General features: G+C 46.1%; 1 protein-coding gene across 2 annotated transcripts; it reads left to right on the top strand.

Moving 5' to 3' along the window:
* The first annotated feature begins 761 nt into the window (after positions 1–761).
* LOC145362495 (uncharacterized) lies at positions 762–5,833 on the top strand. 2 transcript variants are annotated; one of them, XM_080218516.1, is made up of 2 exons: positions 762–804; positions 4,012–5,833. In XM_080218516.1, the coding sequence occupies exon 2, from the start codon at positions 4,073–4,075 to the stop codon at positions 5,420–5,422; it is 1,350 nt and encodes a 449-aa protein (XP_080074642.1). In that variant the 5' UTR covers positions 762–804; positions 4,012–4,072; the 3' UTR covers positions 5,423–5,833. The 2 variants fall into 2 exon arrangements, with proteins under 2 accessions (XP_080074642.1, XP_080074641.1); XM_080218515.1 differs by lacking the exon at positions 762–804 and adding an exon at positions 943–1,027.
* Positions 5,834–13,070: the final 7,237 nt, after the last annotated feature.

Raw genomic sequence — 13,070 nt, 5'->3', positions numbered from 1 at the left:
AGAACTCTCCATTCACCTGACGAAGGGACTAACCCCGAAAGCTTGTGAGTCTATTATCAAATAAATCGGTTGGACTAAAACCTGGTGTTGTCAGACTTTTTACTGTGTTTACGCCAGTCCAACACCGGCACATCCACATCATGGGTTCAGTTCTCCAGCTCCTGTCTGCAGACTGACAATAAAACCGATGGGTCTTATTGGGGGTGTTGGGTCCTCCGGTGGGTGTTTGTGAATCCTCCCAGGGTTTCCTTCCCAGAGATCAGAGTCCTCATTGATTTGAGGCCAAAGTGAAACCTCTTGTTTACTGTCCCCCTCCCCCATATTCTGATGTGAACCATCCTCCAGTGGCTGAGCCAGGATGGGGCTGTTAACCTGGGTCTGTTCCCAGGAGGGAGAAGCCCCGCAGCTACAAATCAGGGAGCTGACAATGATTCTGAAGCGAATCCACAAAGTGTTTCCAGACCCGCCCAGCCACCGCCTAACGCTGACTCCGCTTCTCCGGGATAAACCAGCGCCAAGGCCAGCAATGACACTGCGCATGCTCCACATCACAATGCCCAGGGACTGATTGACGGCGGCTCCGGACCAATAGGAAGAGGGGGGTGGGCCTGGAGGACTGAGCGGAAGAAGGGGCTGGTCCTCCAACCAATCGGAGTGAATGAGGGGCGGGCCTTCAGGATCGAGCTGGAGCGGCTGATCCTCCAACCAATCAGAGTGAAAGAGGGGGGCGTGACCTGAAGCATGCGCATTGCGGGTAATGGCGATGGATGGACAGTTTTAGTTTGGAAGCGAGATCGATACGAGGTAGAGGGTGACGTGCGGGGAACGATAAATATGGCGGGTGGGTGGAGAGGCTTCTTAAACTCAACTCCCGAAAAGAACTTTCCGGTCCCCTCCCCCCCGTTTGTATCAAATGGAGCCGCAGGTGGTAGTGTTGGGCCCGGGCTGACTGCCGCCATTGAGGCTGAATGTGGGAGGCCGGCAGATTGTGAATGAAGAGTGAAGCCCTGACGTCACAATGGAATGGGTGAGAGTGTGACGTCACAATGGAAGTGGGTGAGAATGTGCTGTCACAGTGGAATATAGAAGGGTAGGAGAAACTATGAAGCTGGGCTAGCGCTTAATATAAAAAAGGATAGCAAGAGTTTTTATAAATATATAAAAAGGAAGAGGCTGGCTAGGGTGAACGTTGGTCCTTTAGAGGATGAGAAAGGTGACCTAGTGGTAGGGGATGGGGATATGGCTAAGGTATTGAATAACTTTTTTGTTTCTGTCTTCACGGAGGAGGATGTGAATAATTTGCCGGGTGTTAGCGATGGAAAGGTGGTAGGACTGGAGGGTCTTAATGACATTACTGTTACTAGAGAGGCGGTGCTCGACAGACTGGAGGGGCTGATTGTGGACAAGTCCCCAGGACCGGATGGAATGCATCCGAGGGTTCTGAAAGAAATGGCGGAGGTGATAGTGGATGCCTTGGTGGTTATTTTCCAGACGTCGCTGGATTCCGGGGAAGTGCCGGATGATTGGAAAACGGCTAATGTTACGCCGTTGTTTAAGAAGGGTGCCAGGCAAAAGGCGGGGAATTATAGGCCGGTTAGTTTAACGTCTGTGGTAGGTAAAATGTTAGAATCTGTCATTAAGGAGGAAATTGCAAGGCATCTTGAAGGGAATTGCTTGATAGAGCAGACGCAGCACGGTTTCATTAAAGGGAAGTCGTGTCTGACAAATTTACTGGAATTCTATGAGGATGTGTCTAGGGCGGTGGATAGAGGAGAGCCGGTGGATGTGTCTTTCTGGATTTTCAGAAGGCGTTTGACAAAGTACCTCACAAGAGGTTATTGCAGAAGGTCGAGGGACATGGAGTTGGGGGTAGGGTGTTAGCGTGGATGGAGGATTGGTTGTCAAATAGGAGGCAGAGAGTGGGGGTCAACGGGTGCTATTCGGATTGGCGGATGGTGACTAGTGGAGTGCCCCAGCGGTCGGTGCTGGGGCCTCAGCTTTTTACCATTTATATAGATGATCTGGAGGGAACCGAGTGTAGGGAGTCAAAATTTGCTGATGACACCAAGATTGGGGGAACGGCAAATTGTGCAGAGGGTGTGGAGAGTCTGCAGAAGGATCTAGATAGGCTGGGGGAATGGGCCAGGAAATGGCAAATGGAATTTAATGTTGGCAAGTGTGAGGTGGTCCACTTTGGTAGGAATAATGGTAGGAAGGACTATTACTTACATGGCGAAAAACTGCAGCAGGCGACGGTGCAGAGGGACCTCGGGGTCCTTGTGCATGAGTCGCAAAAACCCAGCTTGCAGGTGCAGCAGGTGGTCAGGAAGGCGAATGGGATGCTGGCCTTCATAGCGAGGGGGATTGAATATAAAAGTAGGGAGGTCTTCGTGCAGCTGTATAGGGCATTGGTGAGGCCGCAGCTGGAGTACTGTGTGCAGTTTTGGGCGCCGCACCTGCGCAAAGATATTTTGGCCTTGGAAGGAGTGCAGAGGAGGTTTACTAGGCTGATACCGGAGTTGAGGGGGTTGAGCTATGAGGAGAGGCTGAATAAACTAGGCTTGTACTCGTTAGAGTTTAGAAGAATGAGGGGAGATCTCATTGAGACGTATAAGATGATGAATGGGATGGATAGGATAGAGGTGGAGAGACTCTTCCCGCTCAAAAAAGACAGTAGGACTAGGGGGCACAGTCTCAAGATAAAGGGGGGGCGGTTTAGAACAGAGTTGAGGAGGAACTTCTTCACTCAAAGGGTGGTGAATCTCTGGAATTCTCTGCCCGTTGAAGTGGTGGAGGCTGCCTCGCTAAATATTTTTAAGACACGGGTTGATGGGTTTTTGATAAGAGAGGGGATTAAGGGTTATGGGGAGAGGGCGGGAAAGTGGAACTGAGCCACGACAGATCAGCCATGATCTTATTGAATGGCGGGGCAGGCTCGAAGGGCTAGATGGCCTACTCCTGCTCCTATTTCTTATGTTCTTATGAATGATTGAATGTGTGACGTCACAATGGGTGAGGTCTCCAGATGAGTTGAGACTTGGGTGGACTCGGGCGATGGCACTGACATGTGGCCCGGTGTCACAGTGGTTAGCACAGCTGCCTAACAGTGCCAGGGACCCAGGTGGAATTCCGGCCTCGGGGCACTATGAGGAGTTTGCACATTCTCCTTGTGGCTGTGTGGGTTTTCTCCAGGTGCTCCAGTTTCCTCCCATAGCCCAAAGATGTGCAGGTTAGATGGATTGGCCAGGCTAAATTAACCCTTGGCATCAACAGGATTAACAAGGTAAAAACATAGGATAAATGGGGATGATAGGGCTTGGATGGGATTGTTGTCAGTGCAGGCTCGATGGGCCAAATGGCCTCCTCACACTAGGGTTTCAATGAATGAAGATGGAAATAGGCAGTCTTGATGATGATGTGGATATGTGGCTGGGAGCTCCTCCTAGAGTGAAATATTTCACCAGGGTTGTGAACAGCCTAGTTCAGCCTCAGACAGTTGCCAGGAAGCAGGATAGAGTTGCTGGTGACGAAGTGGAGTTTGTGATGGGGACTGAACACAATGGGTTCAGTCTTCCCAGTATTGAAAGAAATTTCTGTTCGTTAATACTGGCAATCAGACAAGTCAAGACATGATTTGGAGGGGAACTTGGAGTTGATGTTCACATCTACCTGCTATCTTGATCCTTTGAGATGGTGGAAGTTGAGGGTTTGGGAGATTCTGTCAGTGTTCTCATTGAGTTGTAGATGTATAAAATCCCTCTCCTTCATCCCCGATCTCTCCTATTTCTCTGTCTTTTTCCATAGTGCCCAGACTGGATGGTAGGTTCCCTTCCCTGAAGGACATAAGGAAATCAATTGGGTTTTTTGACAATCCAGCAGTTTTCATAGTCACCTTTTCCCAGTGCCGTCCCCACAAATTACCAGATTCTTTCAGCTCAGTTTCACAACTTGCCATTGTGTTTTTGTGGGTTCACTCTCACTTCCTTTTTCTATTTTAAATCAATTTCACAGGGTATTAGAAGAGGAGGTTTTGCAGTTTGGAAACTGAAACCAAGCTTGGTATCAGCACCTTATGGAGCCAGCCAATTTATTGCAATCTGAATATCAATGTGTTTTGAACATGGAAGAAAATAGCATCATTCACAGTGGAGAGAAACTATACACGTGTTCTGTGAGTGGACAAGACTTCAGCCAATCATCTGACCTTTTGGAACATAATTGCAGTCACAACAGAGAGAAACTGTTGTGGAAATGTGGGGACTGTGAGAAGGGATTCAAATCCCCATCCTTGCTGGAAATTCATCTACGTAGTCACACTGGGGAGAGGCCATTCACCTGCTCCCAGTGTGGGAAAAGATTCACTCAATCATCCAGTTTACATATTCACCAGAGGACTCACACTGAGGAGAGGCCATTCACCTGCTCTGTGTGCGGGAAGGCATTCAATCGGTCATTCAGCCTAGCCTTGCACAAGCGAACTCACACGGGGGAGAAACCGTTCACCTGCTCTGTGTGTGGGAAGGGATTCAATCAGTCATCAAACCTAGCAAAACACCAGCGAATTCACAGTGAGGACAGACCATTCACCTGCTCTGTGTGTGGGAAGGGCTTCAAAGCATCATCCATGTTAACAAAACACCACTGCGTTCACAATGGGGAGAGGCCATTCAGCTGTTCTCAATGTGGGAAGAGATTCGCGCTCTCAGCTAACCTGCTGACACACCAGCGAATTCACACTGGGGAGAGGCCGTTCATCTGCTCCCAGTGTGGGAAAGGATTCACTCAGTCATCCAGTTTACATATACACCAGAGGACCCACACTGGGGAGAGACCATTCACCTGTTCTGTGTGTGGGAAGGCATTCAGTCAGTCATCTAACCTAACATTACACCAGCAAGTTCACACTGGGGAAAAGCCATTCACTTGCTCCCAGTGTGGGAAGGGTTTTGCTCGCTCATCCAATCTCCTGATACACCTGCGAGTTCACACTGGGGAGAGGCCGTTAACTTGCTCCCAATGTGGGAAGCGATTCACTGACTCATCTCACCTGCTGGCACACCAGCGAACTCACACCGGGGAGAGGCCTTTCATCTGCTCCCAGTGTGGGAAGGGATTTGCACACTCAGGCAATCTGTGGACACACCAGCGAGTTCACACCAGGGAGAAACCGTTCATCTGTTCCCAGTGTGGGAAGGGATTTAGTCAATCATCCAACCTAGCAATACACCAACGGATTCACACTGGAGAGAGGATGTTCACTTGTTCCCAATGTGGGAAGGGCTTTGCTCACTCACACACGCTGCAGGCTCACCAGCGAGTTCACACTGGAGAGAAGCCATTCACTTGCTCTGTGTGTGGGAAGGGATTCAGTCAGTCATCAAATCTATTGAAACACCAGCGAATTCACAAGGAACTATTGTGATTGAATTTTGCTGTGAATCATATTCAGACTGAACCATGTCCATTTGGGTCTGGTTCTGCTGAATTGAAAAGTGACTCCAGCCCTGCTACAGGTGTTAATATAGTTCGTCTGAGAAAGGGAGGATTTGGGGGTCAGGAAACTCACGGAAAATGTCAGATCAGGATTGGATGGAGCCACACAATTTACCGTAACCTAAACAGTGGAGAATTTTGAACCTGGAAGGAAACAACACCATTCACAACCACAGTCACATTAGGGAGACAGTGGAAATGTGGAGACTCTGAGGAGAGACTCAGTTACTTGTCAGAGCTAGAAACTCAGCAGTGCACTCACACTGGGGGGAGGCCATTCACCCACTCTGAGTGTGGGAATGGATTCACTCAGTCTTCTGAGCTGACTACACACCAGTGAGTTCAGACTGGGGAGAAACCATTCAACTGCCCTGAGTTTCAGAAGAGATACAGTCGGCCATCCACACTGCTGATTCACCAGCGAGTTTACAACTAACCACAATGATTGGATTTATCTGTTAATCACATCAAGGACTGAGCTGTGTTCAGTGTAAGTGAACCAGCAAATGAGGTTAAGGGACAGGTCAATAGAGGTGCAGTGGCAGATATTGAAAGGGATATTTCAGAAAACCCAGAACAGATACTGATTCCAATGAGAAAGAAAAATTCCAAGAGGAGGATCCACCGTCGTGGTTCATTAGAGAAGTTAAAGATAGTATAAAACTTAAAGAGAAAAGCCAAGAATTGCATAAAGACGGGTGGCAGGTCAGAAAACTAGACAGAGTATAAACAGCAAAGAATGATAAAAAGATTAATAAGGAGAGAAGAATTTGAGTACGAGAGAAGGCAGTTAGAAATATAAAGATAGATAGTAAATGTTTCTCTGGATATTTAAATAAAAAAGAGTTAACAAAGTGAATGTTGGTCCAGGAGAAAGTGATTCTGGGGAATTAATAATAAAAAGTAAGGAGATGGAAGATGAATTCAACAGGCATTCCGCATCAGTCTTCACTGTAGTTTAATACTGTATCCGATAGTATCGAGGATAGAAGTTATATCCTATCAGGGTGTGGAAAGGAGGGAGAAACTCAGGAAAACTGCTGTCACTTATGAAGTGGTACAGAGCAAATGGTTGGAGCTGTGGGCTGACAAATCCTGGGCCTTGATGTACTCCATTCTAGGCTCTTAAAAGAAGTAGCTCGTAAACTAGAAGCAAAGTACTGTGGATACTGATAATCTTAATTGAAAACAGAAAATGCTGGAAAGACTCAGCAGGTCGGGCAGCATCTGTGAAGGAAGAAACAGAGTTGACATTTTGAGGCCATGAGGCTGTTCTTCAGCTGAAGACAGGTGGAAATGACTGGTGAGATCATTGATGCATTGTTTTTAATTTTCCAAAATTCTCTGGTTTTGGTGGAAGTTCCATTAGATTGGAAAGTAGCAAATGTAACTCCTTTATTCAAAAGAGAGAGGCAAAAAGCAGGAAACTACAGAACAGTTAACATGTCATAGGAAAAATGTTAGAAGTTATTATTAAATATGTTACAGCATGGTAGTGAGAAAAAAATCTGGCTATGAAGGAGAGCCAACACGGTTTTGAGAAAGGGAAATCATATTCAATCTATTTTTTCAGTTCTTTGAAGGATTCACATGTGCCGTGGATAAAGGGGAACCAGAGGTGCGTAAAGGTGAATGTACTGAGATTTCCAGAATGCATTTGTAAGCTACCACATCAAAGGTTATTGTGGAAAATGAAAACTCCTCATGGGGCGGGGGGGGAATGGTAACATATTGACACAGAAAGAAGATTGGCTCGTTAATAGGAAATGGTTGGCATAAATGGGTCTTTTTTCTAGTTGGCTGTATGTGAAGAGTGGTGTGCCACAGGGATCAATGCTGGGACCTCAACCTTTTTACCATTTGTCTCAATGACTCCGATAAGGGAATTGAAGATATGGTTGTTAAATTTGCTGATGATATAAAGCTAGCTGGAAAAGTAAGTAATGAAAAGGATGGAAGGAGGCTATAAAGGGACATAGGTTAAGGGAGTGGGCAAAGAACCAGTAAATATAAGATAAATGTGGACAAATGTGAAATTGTCCATTTTGGTAGGAAGAATAAAAACAAAGTATATCATCAAAACAGTGAAGGATTCAGAGGGATCTGTGTGTCTTTGTGCATGAATCACAAAAGGCAGGTCCAGCAAGTAATCAGGAAAGTTAATGGAATGTTATTGTTTATTGTGAAAAGAATTAGTTACAAAAGAAGAGACGTTATTCGTCAGTTATACAGAACACTGATGTGACCACAGTTGGAGTATTATTCATCTCCTTAAGGATATAAATGTGTAAGAAGCAGTTCAGAGAAGGTCCACTGCACTAATACCTGGGATAGATGGCGAAAGGGTTAAAAATCATTCAATGCAGCAAAGTTCCTGAGAAACTGCTCGAGCTGCAAGATACAGCCGCAAAAACAATCGACATGGGGCCTTTGATGGACCACAGGAGGGCTGTAACTACAACATCACTGCTTTCAGATAACAGACTGCAGTGTATTTTGACAGAAATCATAAGTCACCACTCAGGTTGCCAAACAGTCAAGGACCACATTCATGTGTTTATTGATAATGTAACTGTGTAGATGTACCCTGTTGACTGAATATTGTAATTAGGCAAGCGTAGGGCTGCTGTCATTGGTAAAACACTAATGTGGAAAACAAATGAAGTAATCAGAACTATTAGTTGGGATTGGATATTGAGTACATTTGAATAAGTTTACAACTTTGATTTGTGTGTTAATGACTCATAGTTGATGTTAAAGATATAATTGCTGTTGTATTCCTTTGCTCTGGGAGCCTGTATGTCACGTGTGGAATCAGGTTTCCCCTGCTATTAGATTGAATAAAGGCCAATTTTAAACTTTGAAGATATTTGTCTGGATTCTCGGGGGAGTGAAGAATGGGACAGTTAGTAAAGTTCCCTAACAAAGGGTATGGAGAAAAGGCAGGAGAATGGCAATAAGCCATAATGTTTGTTTGGAGGGCCAGTGTAAACATGATGGGCCAAGTGGTCTCCTGCACCACGATTCTGTGAAATTCAGGTCCTGGTGGATCGAGTGACCCTGTCGAATTTTGATCTAATGTTTGGTTTTAATTTCCTATCATTAAATCCTTCCCTTTTAATTTAAAAAAAGGAGTTGACGGTGTCAGTGTCACTGTCAATGCAGAATAGAAATTCAAAACAGATAATTCCAGTTTCTCTGGAACACTCTTCCCCCTCGTTTCCCCAAACTTATAGTTCAATCAAACTAAAAGACCAAAATCAACAACAAAGTCCCAACAGAATCTCCCTCTTCAGGGCCACCTGGGCACAGACAAAGACCACAGAAGATCAACCAGAGTGACCCCTGTCTCCCCCTTCAGCCCCTCCTATCCTGGATCTACAGATTACTGTTCTAACCAGGGTCCAGAGCAGGTCCAGGAGAACATGCTCCCACTCACCCACTCCCTCCACACTATACAGCCTTCTGGACTCAACATTCAGTCCATCAATTTCAGAGAGTAAACTCTCAGCCCATTCTGTTTCTTTGTCTTTGATTGTTTCATTTTTCCTCCTTTCAGTCAACAACCAACCCCTCCCCCCCCCCCACCCCCCCACTCCCCTGGTCCTGACACAGCTTTTGTTTTTTTTCCCACTCCATCTCCATTCCCTCTGGCTCTGGGGGATTTACTTTTCTCTCATTCAATCTCTCCTGTCTTCCACCCTGTCACAGACTTTCCTTTAGTCCATGTCACACTCCTCCGCTTTCTCCAAACCTGTTACATTTCTAACTTTTCCCAGTTCTGATGAGAGGTCACAGACCTGAAATATTAACACTTTCTTTCTCTGCACAGATGCTGCCTCACCTGCTGAGTTTTATTCCAGCATTTTTGTGCTTTTCAAGATTTCACAGAATCACCAAATAGCTTTGGTGCAGAAGGAGGCCACATGAGCCATTATGTCTGCCCCGGTTCTCCGAATGCATAACTCAACTAGCCACCTTCGCCCTGTATTTCTGCACATTCTTCCTATTCAAATGATGTCACATTGCCCTTTGAATACTTCAATTGAATCTGTCTGCACCACACAATCAGAAGTGCATTACAGACCCTAACTTGTGTGTGAAGGGATTCGCTCAGTCATCCTGCCTCACTGAAATTCTTCACACTGAAAATAGTCCTCTTAAATGTTTTAAATGTGTAAAAATTTTAAAAGCAGACAAGAAGTGTTGAAACACCAACTCATTCATGATTAATAAGGGAATCAAGGGTTATGGGGAAAAGGCAGAAGAATGGGGGTGAGAAAAATATCAGCCATGACTGAATGGCAGAGCAGACTTGATGGGTCGAGTGGCTGAATTCTGCTCCTATGTCTTACGATCTTATGCTCATTCATTCAAGGGTGATGTCCACGGAGGAGGTCGTGAATAATTTGCCGGGTGTTAGAGATGGAAAGGTGGTAGGACTGGAGGGTCTCGATGACATTACTGTTACTAGAGAGGTGGTGCTCGACAGACTGGAGGGGCTGATTGTGGACAAGTCCCCAGGACCGGATGGAATGCATCCGAGGGTTCTGAAAGAAATGGCGGAGGTTATAGTGGATGCCTTGGTGGTTATTTTCCAGACGTCGCTGGATTCCGGGGAAGTGCCGGAAGATTGGAAAACGGCTAATGTTACGCCGTTGTTTAAGAAGGGTGCCAGGCAAAAGGCGGGGAATTATAGGCCGGTTAGTTTAACGTCTGTGGTAGGTAAAATGTTAGAATCCGTCATTAAGGAGGAAATTGCGAGGCATCTTGAAGGGAATTGCTTGATAGGGCGGACGCAACACGGTTTCATTAAAGGGAAGTCGTGTCTGACAAATTTACTGGAGTTCTATGAGGATGTGTCTAGGGCAGTGGATAGAGGAGAGCTGGTGGATGTGGTCTTTCTGGATTTTCAGAAGGCGTTTGACAAGGTACCTCACAAGAGGTTATTGCAGAAGGTCAGGGGACATGGAGTTGGGGGTAGGGTGTTAGCGTGGATAGAGGATTGGTTGTCAAATAGGAGGCAGAGAGTGGGGGTCAATGGGTGCTATTCGGATTGGCGGATGGTGACTAGTGGGGTGCCCCAGGGGTCGGTGCTGGGGCCTCAGCTATTTACCATTTATATAGATGATCTGGAGGAGGGAACCGAGTGCAGGGTGTCGAAATTTGCTGATGACACCAAGATTGGGGGAAAGGCAAATTGTGCGGAGGGTGTGGAGAGTCTGCAGAAGGATCTAGATAGGCTGGGCGAATGGGCCAGGAAATGGCAAATGGAATTTAATGTTGGCAAGTGTGAGGTGGTCCACTTTGGTAGGAAGAATGGTAGGAAGGACTATTACTTACGTGGCGAAAAACTGCAGCAGGCGACGGTGCAGAGGGACCTCGGGGTCCTTGTGCATGAGTCGCAAAAACCCAGCTTGCAGGTGCAGCAGGTGGTCAGGAAGGCGAATGGGATGCTGGCCTTCATAGCGAGGGGGATTGAATATAAAAGTAGGGAGGTCTTGCTGCAGCTGTATAGGGCATTGGTGAGGCCGCAGCTGGAGTACTGTGTGCAGTTTTGGGCGCCGCACCTGCGCAAGGATATTTTGGCCCTGGAGGGAGTGCAGAGGAGGTTTACTAGGCTGATACCGGAGTTGAGGGGATTGAGCTATGAGGAGAGGCTGAATAAACTAGGCTTGTACTCGTTAGAGTTTAGAAGAATGAGGGGAGATCTCATTGAGACGTATAAGATGATGAATGGGATGGATAGGATAGAGGTGGAGAGACTCTTCCCGCTCAAAAAAGACAGTAGGACTAGGGGGCACAGTCTCAAGATAAAGGGGGGGCGGTTTAGAACGGAGTTGAGGAGGAACTTCTTCACTCAAAGGGTGGTAAATCTCTGGAATTCTCTGCCCGTTGAAGTGGTGGAGGCTGCCTCGCTCAATATTTTTAAGACGCGGGTTGATAGCTTTTTGATAGGCAAGGGGATTAAGGGTTATGGGGAGAGGGCGGGAATGTGAGACTGAGCCACGGCAGGTCAGCTATGATCTTATTGAATGGCGGGGCAGGTTCAAGGGGCTAGATGGCCTACTCCTGTTCCTATTTCTTATGTTCTTATGTTCTTATCATACCTACTACCCATATCCCTTCATCATTTTAACTCCAAGAGGTATATATAACATAGAAACCTATTTGTAACAATATGTTTGATGACTTAATAAGCGCAAGTAAGAGTCTAACTTGTTCAATTGGCTATTCTTTCCCAGCCGCACCGTCTCCGCCCACTCTCTACAGCCTGGTCTCCTCCTGCCAGCAACACAACTCCGACGGCTCCGTCACCTACGGATGTTTGGCGATGGATTACCTTCCAGATGTCTCCAAAGTGACCTGGAAGAAAAATGGGCAGCCATTCACCACTGGGTTTAAGACGTATCCTTCAGTGAGAAATACGAAGGGAACCTACACCCTGAGCAGCCAGTTAACCATCAGCAACTCAGCGGGAGAGTGTCCCAGAATTGACTGTGAGGTTCAACACAGCAGCTCAGTCAAGAACATTGAAATGCCATGTAAGTGTTGTGAAGCTGGTGTAAAACAGAAACACTGTCGTTAACATGTAGGGCCTTGGTTATAGCTCATTTAAATAGATGTGCATAATCCGGCCCTCTGGATTAGTCCGCTAGTGTCTGTTGACTGCAAATGAGTTACGAATGGAAACAAAAGTTTAATTGATCCACATCTTCTGCAGGAAATGCCTAATATGTTATTTTTCTGAAGGTCTTAAAAATGTCCATCCAACTGTTATCCTCACCGTGAGTTCGAGTGAAGAAATCACAAGCAGCAAATTTGCAACCATCGTTTGTTCAATCATCGATTTCCAGCCAAAGTCACTGACGGTGAAGTGGCTGAAGAATGGAGAACCCATGGATTCAGGAATTGTCACCTCTCCCGCCTGTCACATGAACGGGAACTTCTCGGCCCACAGTCGGCTGACAGTCTCCGCTGGGGAATGGTTCAGCAAAGCGCTCTATACCTGCCAGGTCACTCATCAAGGAAACACTCAGAGACAGAACATCAGCGCATCTCAGGGTAAGAGACTCAAACAGAAGACAAAATACATCATTCCAATGTGAATTGGAATTAAGGATCTGTTAATTTTGGTTAAAAGCGTAGAACAACTATGTTATTGTCATGTGGTTTGCTGCATTAGGACATTGCCTCGTTCAGAATTTCATCAGAAAAAAAAACAATTTTTTGGTTATTCCTTCGTGAGATTTGCATTTATTTCCCAAACCTGAGGGCACTACAGTGTCAACCACGTTGCTGTGTATCTGCAGTCACATGCATGCCAGGCCAGATAAAGACAGCAGATTTACTTTGCTAAGGAGCATTTGTAAACTAGGAGGGGTTTCACAACAATGGCTTCTTGATATCCATTCGAACTTTTAATTATAGAACACAAATTCCAAACTTGCAGTGATGATATTCGAATCTGTGTCCCCAGAATCTTGCTCTTCGTTACAAGTCCATTGACAACCGCATATGCCACTAACTCCCCTTAAAAGAGTGCCCTTTTCCGGTTTGAAGTAATACAATGAGCG

Source organism: Carcharhinus amblyrhynchos, unplaced genomic scaffold (genome assembly GCF_965287045.1).
Source record: "Carcharhinus amblyrhynchos unplaced genomic scaffold, sCarAmb.v2.hapA scaffold_38, whole genome shotgun sequence".
NCBI lineage: Eukaryota > Metazoa > Chordata > Chondrichthyes > Carcharhiniformes > Carcharhinidae > Carcharhinus > Carcharhinus amblyrhynchos.
The sequence above is the reverse complement of the archived record's forward strand: the minus strand, read 5'-3'. Positions and strand labels throughout refer to the sequence as shown.

What these genes read in the sequence shown, in the direction of transcription:
- LOC145362495 (XM_080218516.1), top strand. Translation starts at nt 4,073, where the DNA reads ATGGAGCCAGCCAATTTATTGCAATCTGAATATCAATGTGTTTTGAAC.